General features: G+C 42.3%; 1 protein-coding gene across 1 annotated transcript; it reads right to left on the bottom strand.

The window, feature by feature from the left end:
* Positions 1–125: 125 nt before the first annotated feature.
* Positions 126–20,406, bottom strand: LOC311146788 (GTP-binding protein 4-like). The gene is made up of 17 exons (XM_084183374.1): positions 20,224–20,406; positions 19,705–19,875; positions 19,507–19,610; positions 19,278–19,414; positions 18,629–18,729; positions 18,174–18,266; positions 6,197–6,388; positions 5,611–5,676; positions 5,385–5,474; positions 4,718–4,828; positions 2,678–2,755; positions 2,376–2,427; positions 2,164–2,264; positions 1,846–2,043; positions 1,694–1,759; positions 1,436–1,585; positions 126–859 (listed from the first exon to the last, which is right to left on the bottom strand). The coding sequence occupies exons 1-17, from the start codon at positions 20,269–20,271 to the stop codon at positions 707–709; spliced, it is 1,911 nt and encodes a 636-aa protein (XP_084039500.1). The 5' UTR covers positions 20,272–20,406; the 3' UTR covers positions 126–706.
* Positions 20,407–21,796: the final 1,390 nt, after the last annotated feature.

The following is a 21,796-nucleotide window of genomic DNA, read 5'->3' as shown; positions in this document are numbered from 1 at the left end:
TTGGCCAAGCCCCATGAGTCATATAGGCCCACAATATTTTCCTCATATACACAATCTATGATTTTCCTAATATTGTAAATAGATTTCCTTTCATCACACTGGAATAAACAGGCAGCACAAGACAGTAAATTATTCACTAAACTTATTTTTAATAAAGCACCATTGAGCGATTTCAGTTTATACATTTAATCACTTCCCCTACATCATCATACACTGTAGAAAACAACTCACATTTAGCGAGGACTTAACTGTTATGGTGCGTGCAGCTTCATCTTCTTTGTTTCTAGCTACACCAAACCAATACAATTGATACATTCCAGGAGAGTTAAGGCAATATGTACCATTTACAGCTTACAATTCAAGTATACTTCACTTGAATGCCCTTTTTGTGTATTTTTATCACAATTGGTAGCCCCAGCAATGGGAGGCTATGACTATGGCTGTTCAGGTAAGTGACACAGAAGTTGAACTACCACTCAAATCAAATTGCTGGCTGATACCTTGTGGTGAATTGAGGTTTGTGCTCCACTACGCAGCTTTCCAAAACCAGGAATGTCACCTCTGTGTCACTCATTACCTCAATATGATGAAATATAATCCAGAAAAGGGCAAACATTTATTTTCAGATTTACTCCAGAGAAAAGGTACACAATTCCGACAGAAACTGGATTAGACTGAAAAAGGTCAATTGCATCCATCAATGCCTTTATCTGTGATCGTTGGTTCCGGACTTTCTCTTGCCAGAGAAAAGATGTTTTGGCTTGAGGTCGAATACATGTCTGTCTGCCTCTCCCTTCTTCCCCTGGCGGTTCATGTCCTTCTGTTGGCTCTTCATCAACTTCTTGGCCTTCTTCGCCATCTATACAGGAAAATATACTTTCAGTAAATCCTCAGCAAAACACAGGTTGTGTCCCAAATGTCACTCATATCCCTATATAGAGCAGTACTTTTGACCTAGGCCCATAATAGGGTGCCACTTCAGACACACACAATCATAACATCTCCTAAGCTTATGTTTCTTTAAGTCAGGGGACAAAAACTTTCCCAATATGCATTTTGCATATTTTTAATACAACCCATTTCACCTGATGACAGGAAAAGATGGAGTAGCCCAGAGCCATATATTTAAAGAGTTAGGCCAACTTTTAGAATATTGTTCTAATTCTATACATTTAGTTACATAGCACTGTTTAAATATTCCCCCATGTAATTTTAATGTGGAGATAACATGGCTGCCATATAATGTTGTAGTGTGATGTAAATGCATTATAATGCTCATTCTAGACATTCAGTTCTATAGTATTTTTTTTACATCCCCCATGTAATCGTAATGGGGAGCTAACATGGCTGCCATAGAATGTTGAAGTGTCAGGTAAATGCATCATAATGAAGAAACCGCATTGGCCCAACTCTCTAAATAGCCTACATCACAAACCTTAGGATCACGAACACCAGATTGGTCGCGTGGGGGACGAGAGGCGCTTTGGCTGCGAGTTCGAGAGGTGGGAGCTATGGACGCCTCACGCTTGCGTTTCTTGGCAACACCAACACTCCGGGATCTACGGGCATTCACTGCATAGTGGCTCTGAAAGGACATGAGCAGAAATGTGTGAATACACTACAGTATAACATCTGTATCACGTACAAAGACATTGTATTTGACATAAACAGAACTAAATGAAAAGCAACTTACGTCATCTTTTCCAGTCATGTCCAGACCAAGGTCTCCCATTTCTTTCTCCAGAGTTTTTCTTTCAACCTGTAAATGTAAAAAATAGACTTACAGTTAATCTTGTTTTACAGCCAAAGTTATATTCATATAAACAAGATGACCATCCACGTCACCTTCTTGACAGTTCTGGGTAGTCTGGGGCCATGCACATCCTTGTCTTTAGAGCACACGATCTTCAGCTTCCTCTTCTCTCTGATCTGTTTGGCCAGCTGGCGGATCTCCTGCATCTCCTCATCCTCGCTCTCCTCGTCAGTCTCGTACTCCCCTGCCTTCTCTTTCAGCTCCTCCTCCTTCTCCAGATCCTCCAGGTTCTGTACGGGCATGAGAGAGATGTTAACCCTTTTTCAGTCAGTTGGCGGCTATAGTGGCAGAACAGTACATCCTTTCCATACTGGTCATCAATAACTACGGAGGTTTCACGCCCCACTCACCTTCATGATTTCAGGGTCGATATAATCTGAAATGTTGTGACCTTCCCATATTTCGGGAATCACATCATATTTCTCATCTTGATTCATCAGATCCCAATATTCTGAAAAAAGGAGGAATCATCAAGTATTAGAGAAAATGTGTCCTGATAACAATGTACACAATACCACTTCAGGCAAGCTATTTATAAATTGGACAAAGTCCAAATACATACTCTGTAGGTCCAGGATATAATCATCTCCCATCTCCATCTCTAGATCCCTCTCCTGTAAATCAATGATGGAAATGGGTAATTAATTTACATTTACATTTTCTTCATTTAGCAGACGCTCTTATCCAGAGCGACTTACAAATTGGTGCATTCACCTTATGTAATTAATGAAATAATACCTTAGTAATAAGACAGCTAAATCTTTACAATGAACATTTATCACAACATAACCCACTTGAGTGAGCAGATTACATCCAAGGCTTTCCCAACATAATCCTTCTATAAGTGTTAATATATGGACATACCGTTTTGCGTTTGGGTGCATCCACCTCCATTGTTTTCCTGCCAATCCTGGCTCCCTCTGGAATGAACGGTGGTCTCGCCTAGTGTTGAGAAAACAGTCTAATGAGCATACCTAAAAGGACATGCCCAACTTCCCCTGATCACATTCAAATGTACAGTGGGGAAAAAAAGTATTTAGTCAGCCACCAATTGCGCAAGTTCTCCCACTTAAAAAGATGAGAGAGGCCTGTAATTTTCATCATATGTACACGTCAACTATGACAGACAAAATGAGAAAAAAAATCCAGAAAATCACATTGTAGGATTTTTTATGAATTTATTTGCAAATTATGGTGGAAAATAAGTATTTGGTCACCTACAAACAAGCAAGATTTCTGGCTCTCACAGACCTGTAACTTCTTCTTTAAGAGGCTCCTCTGTCCTCCACTCGTTACCTGTATTAATGGCACCTGTTTGAACATGTTATCAGTATAAAAGACACCTGTCCACAACCTCAAACAGTCACACTCCAAACTCCACTATGGCCAAGACCAAAGAGCTGTCAAAGGACACCAGAAACAAAATTGTAGACCTGCACCAGGCTGGGAAGACTGAATCTGCAATAGGTAAGCAGCTTGGTTTGAAGAAATCAACTATGGGAGCAATTATTAGGAAATGGAAGACATACAAGACCACTGATAATGTCCCTCGATCTGGGGCTCCACGCAAGATCTCACCCTGTGGGGTCAAAATGATAATAATATAATAATATGCCATTTAGCAGACGCTTTTATCCAAAGCGACTTACAGTCATGTGTGCATACATTTTTGTGTATGGGTGGTCCCGGGGATCGAACCCACTACCCTGGCGTTACAAGCGCCGTGCTCTACCAGCTGAGCTACAGAGGACCACAAGAATGGTGAGCAAAAATCCCAAAACCACACGGGGGGACCTAGTGAATGACCTGCAGAGAGCTGGGACCAAAGTAACAAAGCCTACCATCAGTAACACACTACGCCGCCAGGGACTCAAATCCTGCAGTGGCAGACGTGTCCCCCTGCTTAAGCCAGTACATGTCCAGGCCCGTCTGAAGTTTGCTAGAGTGCATTTGGATGATCCAGAAGAGGATTGGGAGAATGTCATATGGTCAGATGAAACCAAAATAGAACTTTTTGGTAAAAACTCAACTCGTCGTGTTTGGAGGACAAAGAATGCTGAGTTGCATCCAAAGAACACCATACCTACTGTGAAGCATGGGGGTGGAAACATCATGCTTTGGGGCTGTTTTTCTGCAAAGGGACCAGGACGACTGATCCGTGTAAAGGAAAGAATGAATGGGGCCATGTATCGTGAGATTTTTAATGAAAACCTCCTTCCATCAGCAAGGGCATTGAAGATGAAACGTGGCTGGGTCTTTCAGTATGACAATGATCCCAAACACACCGCCCGGGCAACGAAGGAGTGGCTTCGTAAGAAGCATTTCAAGGTCCTGGAGTGGCCTAGCCAGTCTCCAGATCTCAACTCTATAGAAAATATTTGGAGGGAGTTGAAAGTCCATGTTGCCCAGCGACAGCCCCAAAACATCACTGCTCTAGAGGAGATCTGCATGGAGGAATGGGCCAAAATACCAGCAACAGTGTGTGAAAACCTTGTGAAGACTTACAGAAAACGTTTGACCTGTGTCATTGCAAACAAAGGGTATATAACAAAGTATTGACAAACTTTTGTCATTGACCAAATACTTATTTTCTACCATAATTTGCAAATAAATTCATTAAAAATCCTACAATGTGATTTTCTGGATTTTTTTTTCTCATTTTGTCTGTCATAGTTGACGTGTACCTATGATGAAAATTACAGGCCTCTCTCATCTTTTTAAGTGGGAGAACTTGCACAATTGGTGGCTGACTAAATACTTTCTTTCCCCACTGTATATACCATTTTTTTTTTAAATAGTACAACATTACTAAAATCATGCTTATGACTTGCAAACATATGTTTAACTTAGGCAAATAACTAAGTGTGGAAAGACATGCACCTCTACAGGAAGTATTTAGTGTACCTTCTCGTCCCTCTTAGCAGGCACTGCTAAATGCAATCTGTTGAGCACATCATGCACCTTCTTGCCCTTCATTTTGCCGTCGACACGATGGGCCAGAAGTTTGTCACAGGCCTGTAATTCAAGAAAATATTTGTACAATTTATTTTTAAAAACAAATTACGGAAGTCCAGAGAGGACATATGAATAAAAAAAATGATTCCCTCGTTATGTCGAGAACACAACTTATTTATCTCATGATTACTACATAACAAAAGTTGTTTTGTAGAGATCACGAGACAAACTCTAAATAGGAGTGGACGTATTAATGACCGACAGTATGGCTGAGGTGGCACAGCCCATAGCGGATTAGCGCATACGGTTTTATTGATTGCTACACCAGCGCATTGCAATCAACGCAGCCACAGGGCTCCTTGATGAAGTGGATATATCGTGCATCTGAACAAATGAATGGATGATGCGTGGTACTTTTGATTATCTCGTGATCTCGGCCAAACAACTTTTGTTGTGTAGTGATCATATAAGTCAATAAGTTGATTGACATAATGATGGAATCTTTTTTGTATTATTCATGTCATCTCCGGACTTCTGTACAAATAGAGAAAAACAAAACATAATACTTGTTACTAACAAATTGTTAGTAATCAGAAGAGTGGACTACACTGCTCACCTCTGTTTTCACCATCATCACTCCCTCCTCAGTCAAAGTGCTGGTTTCAATGACAGGGATGCCTTCTGCAGTAAGGTCAGCAAAGATTTTCTAAGGGAACAAAGCAGCAAACCCTGACAAGCAAGTCCCATCTTGGAAGAGGATGACAAAGTAAACTGGGGAAAGAAATAAAGCCAAAGTAAAGAGAGAGAATAGGTTACTAATAAGCATAAACAAAACTACGAACCTGGTCTTCCTCAGTGAGTTCACTTATCTTCTTGACATCACACTTGTTAGCCACAATGAGCAAAGGCTAGAGAAAGAAATACACTATTTAATAACACAAACTCTGCAAGGTTTAGACTTTTTTTTACATGCCTTGGCCTTTTCAGAGAAATAATGTAGCACAGAGCCTTGAGACAAAGGACACTGGACATTAAGAAAGCGGTCCATCCTAGCCTCATTTGCGACCCTGTGTCTTTTCTCTCCTTCCTTGGTGTACCCGTGCTCACATGCCTGCAAGAGCCAAGCCAGAGGCTTCACCCCCACAATTTTAGCAGGGTGCTTTAAAAGAAGGGAAAGGTTCTGACTTTGCCTGTTACTCACAACCCACAACCATCGACCTTACAGCTACATTTAAAAAGATCCATTGTACTTTTATAAAAACATTTTTTTTTTTTTTTAATAACACCCTATTCACTATATAGTCACCTACTTTTGACCAGAGTCCTATGGACCCTGGTAAAAAGGAATGCACTATAAAGGGAGTAGTGTGTAATTTGTGATGCTGTCTTAAGACATCAATGGTGCCTCCATAACACATGACCTCTGACCTTGTTGGCAAAGAGGGGCCGTATGTTGTTGAAGAGCTCGAGCTGCTGCTCCAGGGTTTGGCCACACTGCTCGGAGACGTCCATCACGTAGAGCACGGCAGAACGCAGATGCGCCAGGGCTGTGATGGCCTGCATCTCAATGGTGTTCCTCTCCTCCAAAGGATGGTCCAAGATCCCTGGGGTGTCAACCACCTATGGCCAAATATGGAGTTAGGTACACACATGAAATGGTCCAGGTGTTACTCATATTCTACTACCCGTGATTGAAAGAGCAACTAACACTACATAGGGTACTTTATTGAAGGTTTCAGATATTGTGGTAGGGGGTTTCCCCCCACAATCTACACACAATACCCCATAATGACAAAGCAAAAACTGGTTTTTAGAAAATGTTGCACAAAAAAAAACATAAGTATTCAGACCCTTTACTCAGTACTTTGTTGAAGCACCTTTGGCAGCGATTACATCCTCGAGTCTTCTTGGGTATGACGCTACTAGCTCGGCACACCTGTATTTGGGGAGTTTATCCTATTCTTCTCTGCAGATCCTCTCAAGCTTTGTCAGGTTAGATGGGGAGCGTTGCTGCACAGCTATTTTCAGGTCTCTCCAGAGATGTTAAATCAGGTTCAAATCCGGGCTGGGCCACTCAAGGACATTCAGAGAGTTGTCCTGAAGCAACTCCTGCGTTGTCTTGGCTGTGTGCTTAGGGTCGTTGTCCTGTTGGAAGGTGAACCTTCGCCCCAGTCTGAGGTCCAGAGCGCTCTGGAGCAGGTTTTAATCAAGGATCTCTCTGTACTTTGCTCCGTTCATCTTTCCCTCAATACTGACTAGTCTCCCAGTCCCTGCCGCTGAAAAACATCCCCACAGCATGATGCTACCACCACCATGCTTCTCCGTAGGGATGGTGTCAGGTTTCATCCAGACGTGACGCTTGGCATTCAGGCCAAAGAGTTCAATCTTGGTTTCATCAGACCAGAGAATCTTGTTTCTCATGGTCTGATAGTCTTTATGTGCCTTTTGGCAAACTCCAAGCGGGCTGTCATGTGCCTTTTACTGAGGAGTGGCTTCTGTCTGGCCACTCTACCATAAAAGCCTGATTGGTGAAGTGCTACAGAGATGGTTGTCCTTCTGGAAGGTTCTCCCATCTCCACAAAAAAACTCTAGAGCTCTGTCAGAGTGACCACTGGGTTCTTGATCACCTCCCTGACCAAGGCCCTTCTCCCCCGATTGCTCAGTTTGGCCGGGCGGCCAGCTCTAGGAAGAGTCTTGGTGGTTCCAAACTTCTTCCATTGAAGAATGATGGAGGCCACTGTTTTCTTAGGGACCTTCAATGCTGCAGAAATGTTTTGGTACCCTTGCCCAGATCTGTGCCTCGACACAATCCTTCTCGGAGCTCTACGGACAATTCCTTCGACCTCATGGTTTGGTTTTTGCTCTGACATGCACTGTCAACTGTAGGACCTTATATAGACAGGTGTGTGCTTTCCAAATCATGTCCAATCAATTGAAATTTACCACAGGTGCACTCCTATCAAGTTGTAGAAACATCTCAAGGATGATCAATGGAAACAGGATGCACCTGAGCTCAATTTCGAGTCTCATAGCAAAGGGTCTGAATACTTATTTCTGTTTTTTTATTTGTAATACATTTGCAAGAATTTCTAAAAACCTGTTTTCGCTTTGTCATTATGGGGTATTGTGTGTAGATGGATGAGGATTTTTATTTTTTACATCCATTTTAGATTTAGGCTGTAACGTAAGAAAAAGAGTGGAAAAAGTCAAAGGGGTCTGAAAACTTTCCGACAGCACTGGATGTGTAGTGCTCTAGTTTCTTATCAATAACAAATCTGGTGGCAATGTGTATGAAAATCAAATATACAGTGGGGAAAAAAAGTATTTAGTCAGCCACCAATTGTGCAAGTTCTCCCACTTAAAAAGATGAGAGAGGCCTGTCATTTTCATCATAGGTACACGTCAACTATGACAGACAAAATGAGAAAAGAAATTCCAGAAAATCACATTGTAGGATTGTTAATGAATTTATTTGCAAATTATGGTGGAAAATAAGTATTTGGTCAATAACAAAAGTTTCTCAATACTTTGTTATATACCCTTTGTTGGCAATGACACAGGTCAAACGTTTTCTGTAAGTCTTCACAAGGTTTTCACACACTGTTGCTGGTATTTTGGCCCATTCCTCCATGCAAATCTCCTCTAGAGCAGTGATGTTTTGGGGCTGTCGCTGGGCAACACGGACTTTCAACTCCCTCCAAATATTTTCTATGGGGTTGAGATCTGGAGACTGGCTAGGCCACTCCAGGACCTTGAAATGCTTCTTATGAAGCCACTCCTTCGTTGCCCGGGCGGTGTGTTTGGGATCATTGTCATGCTGAAAGACCCAGCCACGTTTCATCTTCAATGCCCTTGCTGATGGAAGGAGGTTTTCACTCAAAATATCACGATACATGGTCCCATTCATTCTTACCTTTACACGGATCAGTCGTCCTGGTCCATTTGCAGAAAAACAGCCCCAAAGCATGATGTTTCCACCCCCATGCTTCACAGTAGGTATGGTGTTCTTTGGATGCAACTCAGCATTCTTTGTCCTCCAAACACGACGAGTTGAGTTTTTACCAATAAGTTCTATTTTGGTTTCATATGACATTCTCCCAATCCTCTTCTGGATCATCCAAATGCACTCTAGCAAACTTCAGACGGGCCTGGACATGTACTGGCTTAAGCAGGGGGACACGTCTGGCACTGCAGGATTTTAGTCCCTGGCGGCGTAGTGTGTTACTGATGGTAGGCTTTGTTACTTTGGTCCCAGCTCTCTGCAGGTCATTCACTAGGTCCCCCTGTGTGGTTCGGGATTTTTGCTCACCATTCTTGTGATCATTTTGACCCCACAGGGTGAGATCTTGCGTGGAGCCCCAGATCGAGGGAGATTATCAGTGGTCTTGTATGTCTTCCACTTCCTAATAATTGCTCCCACAGTTAATTTCTTAAAACCAAGCTGCTTACCTATTGAAGATTCAGTCTTCCCAGCCTGGTGCAGGTCTACAATTTTGTTTCTGGTGTCCTTTGACAGCTCTTTGGTCTTGGCCATAGTGGAGTTTGGAGTGCGACTGTTTGAGGTTGTGGACAGGTGTCTTTTATACTGATAACAAGTTCAAACAGGTGCCATTAATACAGGTAACGAGTGGAGGACAGAGGAGCCTCTTAAAGAAGAAGTTACAGGTCTGTGAGAGCCAGAAATCTTGCTTGTTTGTAGGTGACCAAATACTTATTTTCCACCATAATTTGCAAATAAATTCATAAAAAATCTTACAATGTGATTTTCTGGATTTTCTTTCCTCAATTTGTCTGTCATAGTTGACGTGTACCTATGATGAAAATTACAGGCCTCTCTCATCTTTTTAAGTGGGAGAACTTGCACAATTGGTGGCTGACTAAATACTTTTTTTCCCCACTGTATATAGAGTACCAGTCAAAAGTTTGGACACACCTACTAATTCCAGGGTTTTTCTTTATTTTTACTATTTTCTACATTGTAGAATAATAGTGAAGACATCAAAACTATGCAATAAAACATATAGAATCATGTAGTAACCAAAAAAGTGTTACATCAAAATACATTTTATATTTGAGACTCTTGAACTAGCCACCCTTTGCCTTGATGACAGCTTTGCACACTCTTGGCATTCTCTCAACCAGCTTCATGAGGTAGTCACCTGGAATGCATTTCAATTAACAGGTGTGCCTTAGGATAAGTTCATTAGAGTTACCAGCCTCAGAAATTGCAGCCCAAATAAATGCTTCACAGAGTTCATGTAACAGACACATCTCAACATCAACTGTTCAGAGAAGACTGTGTGAATCAGACCTTCATGGTCGAATTGATGCAAAGAAACCACTACTAAAGAACACTAATAAGAAGAAGAGATCTGCTTGGGGAAAGAAACACGAGCAATGGACCGGTGGGAATTTGTCCTTTGGTCTGGAGTATAAATTGGAGATTTTTGGGGACGTGGTGTGGGTGAACGGATGATCTGCGCATGTGTATTTCTCACAGTAAAGCATGGAGGAGGTGGTGTTATGGTGCTTTGCTGGTGACACAATTAACCAGCATGGCTACCACAGCATTCTACAGCGATACGCCATCCCATCTGGTTTGGGCTTAGTGGGACTATCATTTGTTTTTCAACAGGGCAATGACCCAACACACCTCCAAGCTGTGTAAGGGCTATTTTACCATGAAGGAGAGTGATTGAGTGCTGCATCAGATGACCTTGCCTCCACAATCCCCCGACCTCAACCCAATTGAGATGGTTTGGGATGAGTTGGAACGCAGAGTGAAGGAAAAGCAGCCAACAAGTGCTCAGCATATGTGGGAACTCCTTTAAGACCTTTATTTATTTATTTATTTATTTAACCTTTATTTAACCAGGTAAGCCAGTTGAGAACAAGTTCTCATTTACAACTGCGACCTGGCCAAGATAAAGCAAAGCAGTGCGATAAAAACAACACAGAGTTACATATGGGGTAAAAAACATAAAGTCAAAAATACAACAGAAAAATATATATACAGTGTGTGCAAATGTAGCAAGTTATGGAGGTAAGGCAATAAATAGGCTATAGTGCAAAATAATTACAATAGTATTAACACTGGAATGCTAGATGTGCAAGAGATTATGTGCAAATAGAGATACTGGGGTGCAAAAGAGCAAAATAAATAACAATATAGGGATGAGGTAGTTGGGTGGGCTAATTTCAGATGGGCTGTGTACAGGTGCAGTGATCGGTAAGGTGCTCTGACAACTGATGCTTAAAGTTAGTGAGGGAGATAAGAGTCTCCAGCTTCAGAGATTTTTGCAATTCGTTCCAGTCATTGGCAGCAGAGAACTGGAAGGAATGGCGGCCAAAGGAGGTGTTGGCTTTGGGAATGACCAGTGAGATATACCTGCTGGAGCGCAGACTACGGGTGGGTGCTGCTATGGTGACCAATGAGCTAAGATAAGGCGGGGATTTGCCTAGCAGTGATTTATAGATGGCCTGGAGCCAGTGGGTTTGACGACGAACATGTAGTGAGGACCAGCCAACAAGAGCGTACAGGTCACAGTGGTGGGTAGCGTATGGGGCTTTGGAGACAAAACGGATGGCACTGTGATAGACTACATCCAATTTGCTGAGTAGAGTGTTGGAGGCTATTTTGTAAATGACATCGCCGAAGTCAAGGATCGGTAGGATAGTCAGTTTTACGAGGGCATGTTTGGCAGCATGAGTGAAGGAGGCTTTGTTGCGAAATAGGAAGCCGATTCTAGATTTAAATTTGGATTGGAGATTCTTTATGTGAGTCTGGAAGGAGAGTTTACAGTCTAACCAGACACCTAGGTATTTGTAGTTGTCCACATACTCTAGGTCAGACCCGTCAAGAGTGGTGATTCTAGTCGGGTGGGCGGGTGCCAGCAGCGTTCGATTGAAAAGCATGCATTTAGTTTTACTAGTGTTTAAGAGCAGTTGGAGGCTACTGAAGGAGTGTTGTATGGCATTGAAGCTCGTTTTGAGGTTTGTTAACACAGTGTCCAATGAAGGGCCAGATGTACCGTATTTTCCGCACTATAAGGCGCACTTAAAAGCCTTTAATTTTCTCCAAAAACGACAGTGCGCCTTATAATCCGGAGCGCCTTATATATGGATCAATTGGTTAATTGGTTGATCCATGCTGGTACACGCCGCTCAAGGCGCTCTGTCAAAATGTTTCAGTATGAAAAACCAATAAAAACAATTTAATAATAATTAAATGTTTCAGTACGACTGGTACACTACAAAGCCGCACCGCTTGCAGCATTACGGCTACCGTTGTCAGTAAACACTGGTACTGTGCTTACTCACAGTCCCACACCACTTGTCTGTGTATAAAGACCCCAAAATGGCAGCTTTCAAGAGACACGCTTACGACGCAGAGTTCAAGCTCAAGGCTGTCGGTCACGCAGTAGAATATGGGAATAGAGCAGCAGCGAGAGAATTCAACATTAATGAATCAATGGGCTGATATATCAGTCTCAACTGTGGTCCAAGCTTTCACGAAGGCAGGAATAATCTCTAAATGCCAGGCAACAGCAGCGACACTGACTCGGATAATGACGAGAGGGAGCCGGGCAGGTTGGATGCCGTAGTCGCCCAACTGTTCAATTCGGACACTGAAGAAGAAGAATTCGAGGGATTCGTGGACGGGGAATGAACTGAAAAAGTGAGCTTTACGTGTTATACGTAACTGAACAATGTTGAGTTATGCACTAACGTTTGATTTAGTGGTATCAGACTGTTTCTTTTACTACGTGTTTACTGAATCAGGAAAAAAATTCCCCTCCACGTTTGGGAGAAGAGTGAGCAAGGCTGGGAGATATTGTTAATATGCACATTAACGTTTGAACAACGTTACCATGGGAGTGAACGGAGTTGTCAGAACGCTTAATCCAGGCTCTGTCGTAGCTGGCCGCGACCGGGAGACCCATGGGGCGGCGCACAATTGGCCCAGCGTCGTCCAGGGTAGGGGAGGGAATGGCCGGCAGGGATGTAGCTCAGTTGGTAGAGCATGGTGTTTGCAACACCAGGGCTGTGGGTTCAATTCCCACGGGGGGTATACAAAATAATGTATGCACTAACTGTAAGTCGCTCTGGATAAGAGCGTCTGCTAAATGACTAAAATGTAAAATGTAAATGTTAATAAAGTTTGACTTTATCTGACTGTTTTGTTGACATTCCCTTTAGCACAGCTCCATCTAGTGGATGCATAACGCAACCCCAGTCAATCATTTGACTATCTTCTATTCTATGCGCCTTATAATCCGGTGCGCCCTATATATGAAAACAGTTCTAAAATAAGCCAGTCATTGAAGGTGCGCCTTATAATCCGGTGCGCCTTATAGTGCGGAAAATACGGTATACAAAATGGTGTCGTCTGCGTAGAGGTGGATCTGAGAGTCACCAGCAGCAAGAGCGACATCATTGATATACACGGAGAAAAGTGTCGGCCCAAGAATTGAACCCTGTGGCACCCCCATAGAGACTGCCATAGGTCCAGACAACAGGCCCTCCGATTTGACACACTGAACTCTATCTGAGAAGTAGTTGGTGAACCAGGCGAGGCAGTCATTTGAGAAACCAAGGCTATTTAGTCTGCCAATAAGAATGCGGTGGTTGACAGAGTCGAAAGCCTTGGCCAGGTCGATGAAGACGGCTGCACAGTACTGTCTATTATCAATCGCAGTTATAATATCGTTTAGGACCTTGAGCGTGGCTGAAGTGCACCCATGACCAGCTCGGAAACCGGATTGCATAGCGGAGAAGGTACGGTGGTATTCGAAATGGTCGGTGATCTGTTTGTTAACTTGGCTTTCAAATACTTTCGAAAGGCAGGGCAGGATGGATATAGGTCTGTAGCAGTTTGGATCTAGAGTGTCACCCCCTTTGAAGAGGGGGATGACCGCGGCAGCTTTCCAATCTCTGGGGATCTCAGACGTTATGAAAGAGAGGTTGAACAGACTAGTAATAGGGGTTAAGACCATTGGAAAAGCATTCCAGGTGATGCTGGTTGAGAGAATGCCAAGAGTGTGCAAAGCTGTCAAGGCAAAGGGTGGCTACTTTGAAGAATCTCAAATATAAAATATATTGATTTGTTTAACACTTTTTTGGTTACTACATGATTCCATGTGTTATTTCATAGTTTTGATGCCTTCACTATTATTCTTCAATGTCAAAAATAGTAAAAATAAAGAAAAACCCTTGAATGAGTAGGTGTGTCCAAACTTTTGACTGGTAATGTATGTATATACAGTGGGGAGAGGTTTGCAGGTTTTCCTACTTACAAAGCATGTAGAGGTCTGTAATTTTTATCATAGGTACACTTCAACTGTGAGAGACGGAATCTAAAACAAAAATCCAGAAAATCACATTGTATGATTTTTAAGTAATTAATTTGCATTTTATTGCATGACATAAGTATTTGATCACCTACCAACCAGTAAGAATTCCGGCTCTCACAGACCTGTTAGTTTTTCTTTAAGAAGTCCTCCTGTTCTCCACTCATTACCTGTATTAACTGCACCTGTTTGAACTCGTTACCTGTATAAAAGACACCTGTCCACACACTCAATCAAACAGACTCCAACCTCTCCACAATGGCCAAGACCAGAGAGCTGTGTAAGGACATCAGGGATACAATTGTAGACCTGCACAAGGCTGGGATGGGCTACAGGACAATAGGCAAGCAGCTTGGTGAGAAGGCAACAACTGTTGGCGCAATTATTAGAAAATGGAAGAAGTTCAAGATGACGGTCAATCACCCTCGGTCTGGGGCTCCATGCAAGATCTCACCTCGTGCATCAATGATCATGAGGAAGGTGAGGGATCAGCCCAGAACTACATGGCAGGACCTGGTTAATGACCTGAAGAGAGCTGGGACCACAGTCTCAAAGAAAACCATTAGTAACACACTACACCTTCATGGATTAAAATCCTGCAGCGCACCCAAGGTCCCCCTGCTCAAGCCAGCGCATGTCCAGGCCCGTCTGAAGTTTGCCAATGACCATCTGGATGATCCAGAGGAAGAATGGGAGAAGGTCATGTGGTCTGATGAGACAAAAATAGCTTTTTGGTCTAAACTCCACTCGCCGTGTTTGGAGGAAGAAGAAGGATGAGTACAACCCCAAGAACACCATCCCAACCGTGAAGCATGGAGGTGGAAAAATCATTCTTTGGGGATGCTTTTCTGCAAAGGGGACAGGACGACTGCACCGTATTGAGGGGAGGATGATGGGGCCATGTATCGCGAGATCTTGGCCAACAACCTCCTTCCCTCAGTAAGAGCATTGAAGATGGGTTGTGGCTGGGTCTTCCAGCATGACGACGTCCCGAAACACACAGCCAGGGCAACTAAGGAGTGGCTCCGTAAGAAGCATCTCAAGGTCCTGGAGTGGCCTAGCCAGTCTCCAGACCTGAACCCAATAGAAAATCTTTGGAGGGAGCTGAAAGTCCGTATTGCCCAACGACAGCCCCGAAACCTGAAGGATCTGGAGAAGGTCTGTATGGAGGAGTGGGCCAAAATCCCTGCTGCAGTGTGTGCAAACCTGGTCAAGACCTACAGGAAACGTATTATCTCTGTAATTGCAAACAAAGGTTTCTGTACCAAATATTAAGTTCTGCTTTTTTTAATGTATCAAATACTTATGTCATGCAATAAAATGCAAATGAATTACTTAAAAATCATACAATGTGATTTTCTTGATTTTTGTTTTAGATTCCGTCTCTCACAGTTGAAGTGTGCCTATGATAAAAAATTACAGACCTCTACATGCTTTGTAAGTAGGAAAACCTGCAAAATCGGCAGTGTATCAAATACTTGTTCTCCACACTGTATATACAGTGGGGAAAAAAAGTATTTAGTCAGCCACCAATTGTGCAAGTTCTCCCACTTAAAAAGATGAGAGAGGCCTGTAATTTTCATCATAGGTACACGTCAACTATGACAGACAAAATGAGGAAAAAAATTCCAGAAAATCACATTGTAGGATTTTTAATGAATTTATTTGCAAATTATGGTGGAAAATAAGTATTTGGTCAATAACAAAAGTTTCTCAATACTTTGTTGTATACCCTTTGTTGGCAATGACACAGGTCAAACGTTTTCTGTAAGTCTTCACAAGGTTTTCACACACTGTTGCTGGTATTTTGGCCCATTCCTCCATGCAGATCTCCTCTAGAGCAGTGATGTTATGGGGCTGTCGCTGGGCAACACAGACTTTCAACTCCCTCCAAAGATTTTCTATGGGGTTGAGATCTGGAGACTGGCTAGGCCACTCCAGGACCTTGCAATGCTTCTTAAGAAGCCACTCCTTCGTTGCCCGGGCGTTGTGTTTGGGATCATTGTCATGCTGAAAGACCCAGCCACGTTTCATCTTCAATGCCCTTGCTGATGGAAGGAGGTTTACACTCAAAATCTCACGATACATGGCCCCATTCATTCTTTCCTTTACACGGATCAGTCGTCCTGGTCCCTTTGCAGAAAAACAGCCCCAAAGCATGATGTTTCCACCCCCATGCTTCACAGTAGGTATGGTGTTCTTTGGATGCAACTCAACATTCTTTGTCCTCCAAACACGACGAGTTGAGTTTTTACCAATAAGTTCTATTTTGGTTTCATATGACATTCTCCCAATCCTCTTCTGGATCATCCAAATGCACTCTAGCAAACTTCAGACGGGCCTGGACATGTACTGGCTTAAGCAGGGGGACACGTCTGGCACTGCAGGATTTGAGTCCCTGGCAGCATAGTGTGTTACTGATGGTAGGCTTTGTTACTTTGGTCCCAGCTCTCTGCAGGTCATTCACTAGGTCCCCCTGTGTGGTTCTGGGATTTTTGCTCACCGTTCTTGTGATCATTTTGACCCCACGGGGTGAGATCTTGCGTGGAGCCCCAGATCGAGGGAGATTATCAGTGGTCTTGTATGTCTTCCATTTCCTAATAATTGCTCCCACAGTTGATTTCTTCAAACCAAGCTGCTTACCTATTGCAGATTCAGTCTTCCCAGCCTGGTGCAGGTCTACAATTTTGTTTCTGGTGTCCTTTGACAGCTCTTTGGTCTTGGCCATAGTGGAGTTTGGAGTGTGACTGTTTGAGGTTGTGGACAGGTGTCTTTTATACTGATAACAAGTTCAAACAGGTGCCATTAATACAGGTAACGAGTGGAGGACAGAGGAGCCTCTTAAAGAAGAAGTTACAGGTCTGTGAGAGCCAGAAATCTTGCTTGTTTGTAGGTGACCAAATACTTATTTTCCACCATAATTTGCAAATAAATTCATTAAAAATCCTACAATGTGATTTTCTGGAGAAAAAAAATCTCAATTTGTCTGTCATAGTTGACGTGTACCTATGATGAAAATTACAGGCCTCTCTCATCTTTTTAAGTGGGAGAACTTGCACAATTGGTGGCTGACTAAATACTTTTTTTCCCCACTGTGTATATATATATATATATATACACACACACACACACAACCGTTCAAAAGTTTGGGGTCACTTAGAAATGTCTTTGTTTTCGAAAGAAAAGCAAAATTATTTGCCCATCTTAATCTTTTATTTTTATTGGCCAGTCTGAGATATGGCTTTTTCTCTGCAACTCTGCCTAGGTCAGCATAACGGAGTTGCCTCTTCACTGTTGACGTTGAGACTGGTGTTTTGCGGGTACTATTTAATGAAGCTGCCAGTTGAGGACCTGTGAGGTGCCCGTTTCTCAAACTAGACACTAATGTATTTGTCCTCTTGCTCAGTTGTGCTCCGGGGCCTCCCAATAATATTTCTATTCTGGTTAGTTTGCGCTGTTCTGTGAAGGGAGTAGTACACAGCGTTGTACGAGATCTTCAGTTTCTTGGCAATTTCTCGCACAGAATAGCCTTCATTTCTCAGAACAAGAATAGACTGACAAGTTTCAGAAGAAAGTTATTTGTTTCTGGCCATTTTAAGCCTGTAATCGAACCCACAATTGCTGATGCTCCAGATACTGAACTAGTCTCAAGAAGGCCAGTTTTATTCCTTCTTCAAATCAGAACAACAGTGTTCAGCTGTGCTAACATAATTGCAAAAGGGTTTTCTAATGATCAATTAGCCTTTTAAAATGATAAACTTGGATTAGCAAACAACGTGCCATTGGAACACAGGACTGATGGTTGCTGATAATGGGCCTCTGTAAGCCTATGTAGATATTCCATTAAATCAGCCGTTCCAGCTACAATAGCCATTTACAACATTAACAATGTCTACACTGTATTTATGATCAATTTGATGTTATTTTAATGGACAAAAAAATTGCTTTTCTTTCGAAAACAAGGACATTTCTAAGTGACCCCAAACTTTTGAACAGTAGTGTATATACATACACACACAGCTGGCTTGGGGAGCACGTAAGTGCATGAATCTTACCTGCCAACGAAGGTATTTGTAATCCATGTGGCCGACGAACAAGGACTTGGTGGTGAAGGCATAGGGCTGGACTTCAACATCAGCTCTGGTGACCTGGGAAAGACCGTTCAGCTCTGTCAACATCTTTTCTTGCACTACTACAATATATTGTATGACACATTTTATCAATTTTCTGCATATGTAACATGATGTTCAAATAAACCTAAACTTATTTATTTCCATTTGCTTTTAGCCAGGTAAGCCATTGACAACACATTTTATAATAACGATCTGACCAAGATAAACGAGATCCATCGTGCCGCAAAGCAGACAAGAAACCTATTGTAATGCCTCTAAAAATGTTTGCTCAAATGGTGCCATGGACCCATTGAACACTGTATTATAATCACAAATTACACATTGAGGTTGTATCAACCATTGAAATGACAAAGAATAACAGCAATAGGGATGTATACCTTGTTGATGAAACTAGACTTGCCCACATTGGGATATCCACAAAGTAGTAGAGTCCGAGTGTTGGGATCAATCGTTGGTAAACGGGAAAGATGCTGGCGCACTGGTAAAACAACCATTAAATGTAAACAAGACATCAACAATGACAACCGGAGCCAAATGTCTTTAGTACCTTCTAGTACAGGGTTTCCCAAAGTCGGTCCTGGGGACCCCAAGGGGTGCATGTTTTGGATTTTGCCCTACCACTACACAACTGATTCAAATAATAAACTACTCATCAAGCCTTCATAATTTGAATCAGCTGTGTAGTTGGGCAAAAACCAAAACGTGCTCCACTTGGGGTCCTGGGGACTGAGTTGGGGAAACGCTGTTGTAGTACAGGGTTTCCCAAAGTCGGTCCTGGGGCACCCACTGGGGTGCACGTTTTGGTTTTTGAACTAGCACTACACAGCTGATTTAAATAACCAACTAATCATCAAGCTTTGATTATTTGAATCAGATGTGTAGAGATGGGGGGGGAAACAAATGTGCACCCAGGGGGGCCCCAGGACCGACTTTGGGAAACCCTTTTCTAGTATATGCACACCTGAGCCATTTTCAGACATGCATGACAAGCCTTTCATCAAATACAGTAAATAACTACAAGATTACCTTGTTCCAGGTATTCCAAGCTTTGCTTCTGTCGCTTCATGATGGTGCACATTCGACCCAGAGCAGCGCGCTTCAGTTGTTTACAGCGGTACAGGGAATCCCCATACTTCATCAGTCGAACATAGTCTTTGGAAACACTGCAAGGAGAACACGAGTGAGACCACTCCAAGTTGACCAGTGTACATTATCAGTGTAAGCAAAGAAACAGTGGAAAAATTAAGCTTCTTACTTGTCAATCAAATTCTTTGCGATGTTGATTTGTCCCAAAGCCAGCTTGTAATGGTCTTTGTCATACAAGACATTCATCAAATCAGCATAGAATGGATGGATATCCTGTGGAAGACAATATCATATTCATTAGGTTAAAGTTAATTTGTTAGTGTGTGAATATAAGATTTTTAAAGCAATAACGTTAGCTAGTACTTACGTCCAGTTTGGGGAAGTCTGTCAGAATCTGGGAGAGCCGGTCATGATAGTTCTGCTGGGTGAATTTCACCTTGCGCATGTAGAAATGCCTGATGCGGTGAATTTGATAATGTTTGTGTACTACTGTCGGAGTCTTCCTTTGGGTTTTCGATAAAGTGATGTCAATGAATTCCTTTGAAAGAAATGGGAAAAACAATATGTACATTGAACGAGGATTGAATGTAAATAAACACCTATTTGTCAATACTAGTTATGTGTATATTTTTTTATAACCACATCAGACACGATTTTGTTACATTTATATAATAAAAATAACAAGACATTTCATGCGTAGCTTTTCTACACCCTTCCTAAGCACAACACGTGTCTCGCTCCAGACCATAGCTCAAAACGCAGACATTTATTTCCAACCCGGATAAACAGCATGTTTTCAGTATTTCGAGTCGTTTTTTCCCGGGAAAATTACATCAACAACTTGTAACGAACAACTTCACAAATATGAATAAATGTCAAAACATACCTTTGAGGTCGGAACCACCATAATCTTCTTAAAATTATAAAGTGCCATTCTCGCCGAACACGTCAGACCGCTGACAGTACCTGGAAAAGATCGAACGGACGACGATGCGGGTATGAAGCTGTTTCATCAAGACGAACTCCACATGAAAAAAAAACCTGCGGCCTTTTCTTTACACTGCCCTCTAGTGCTCATATCCAGCCAGGGCAGTGTTGCCAATTTAGCGACTTTGTCGCTATATTTACTGAGTATTCAGACCCCTCTAGCGACACATTTTCAAAAAAGCGACTAGCGACAAATCTAACGACTTTTTTCTGGTGTTATTGGAGACTTTTGGAGACTGACGTGAAAGCACGTATCGTTCTTACTCTTCTCAACGAGCAGCGGGTGGTGATGCCGTCCCAAAGCACTCACAGGCGGCCCAGTCCTCGCGCAGCAGTCCCTCCCAGCTGCAGTCAGAGCAGGAGATGTTCCCCCCTCCGCGTCCAGACTGCAAATGAATCGCGCATGCGGGAAGCAGCCGCTGGCTGATCCCGCCCTGGCTTACATTCAGGGCGGGATGTAAATGTAGGGTGTTTTTTACTCACTTTTTGTCTCTCCCACGACGTTATTCCCCTCTCTTACAGCGTCCATCACAATTACATGCACATGGACAATTATGCAAATTAGGTGATGGCGTCATTTAGCGACTTCTAGCGACTTTTTGGACAGCCAATAGCTACTTTCCTTACTGAGGAGTTGGCAACACTGAGCCAGTGTCAGGGATGCAAAAATGAGATTTCGGTAGGCCTCCAGTACTAGAAGCATCATAGGCAAGATTCTTATTACAGTGGCAATATTTGTCCCATAGAAAAGTATTGAATAAAGCACTGGCAGTTTGCATGTAGACATTATAGTAAACCTTAAGGATTCAATGCAGACAACAAAGAAAGCTGACTGTCATTCCCTCTGGGTCCCCATTTGAGAATACTGCAGTGTATTATTGACTTTATGTCATCCTCCCACAACTTCAGGGGGCTGAGTTAAGATGGAACCGCTGTTGTTTATGTGTGCTGCATGTCCTACTCTATCTCTGTGCTATATAATGCATACCTAGACCTATTGATTCCTTTGTCGTTATCTAATTCCTAATCAGAAAGTTTCATAAAGCCTGTTATCTAAGCATCAGCCTACATTGTGCATGAGTATATGTATTGTTATGAGGTTGGGAATGTGTAAAAACATGTGACAATAAAACATAGGCTGGTCCGGTTTAATGTGATTTATTGAAATCATACTGAAGACACTGTTATTGAAGACACTTCAATTCAACCACCCAAACCTATACAAAAACAACAGCAACAACAACCTCATTCAATGGGTCCTGGTATTATTATGCTATTAATTAATTACCTATTTATTATTTCTTTATTTGAAATGTTGCTAGATGAAATCTCTTGAGATGCACCATCTCGTTTTCAAGTGTCCAAATATATATATATATATATATATATATATATATATGTATAAAATATATTTGTAACAAGAATAATATGTCAACTACTGTTTAATAATAATGACAATGAAATAATAATAA

Source organism: Coregonus lavaretus (genome assembly GCF_964263955.1).
Source record: "Coregonus lavaretus genome assembly, chromosome: 19".
NCBI classification, from domain to species: Eukaryota; Metazoa; Chordata; class Actinopteri; order Salmoniformes; family Salmonidae; genus Coregonus; species Coregonus lavaretus.
The sequence above is the reverse complement of the archived record's forward strand: the minus strand, read 5'-3'. Positions and strand labels throughout refer to the sequence as shown.

Coding starts and splice junctions, on each gene's coding strand:
- LOC311146788 (XM_084183374.1), bottom strand. CDS start 20,271: ATGGCACTTTATAATTTTAAGAAGATTATGGTGGTTCCGACCTCAAAG. Junction 6,389..18,173: donor ACAAATACCTTCGTTGGCAG/GTAAGATTCATG, acceptor ATTTGGCCATAG/GTGGTTGACACCCCAGGGAT. Junction 2,265..2,375: donor TTATATCCTGGACCTACAGA/GTATGTATTTGG, acceptor TCCTTTTTTCAG/AATATTGGGATCTGATGAAT.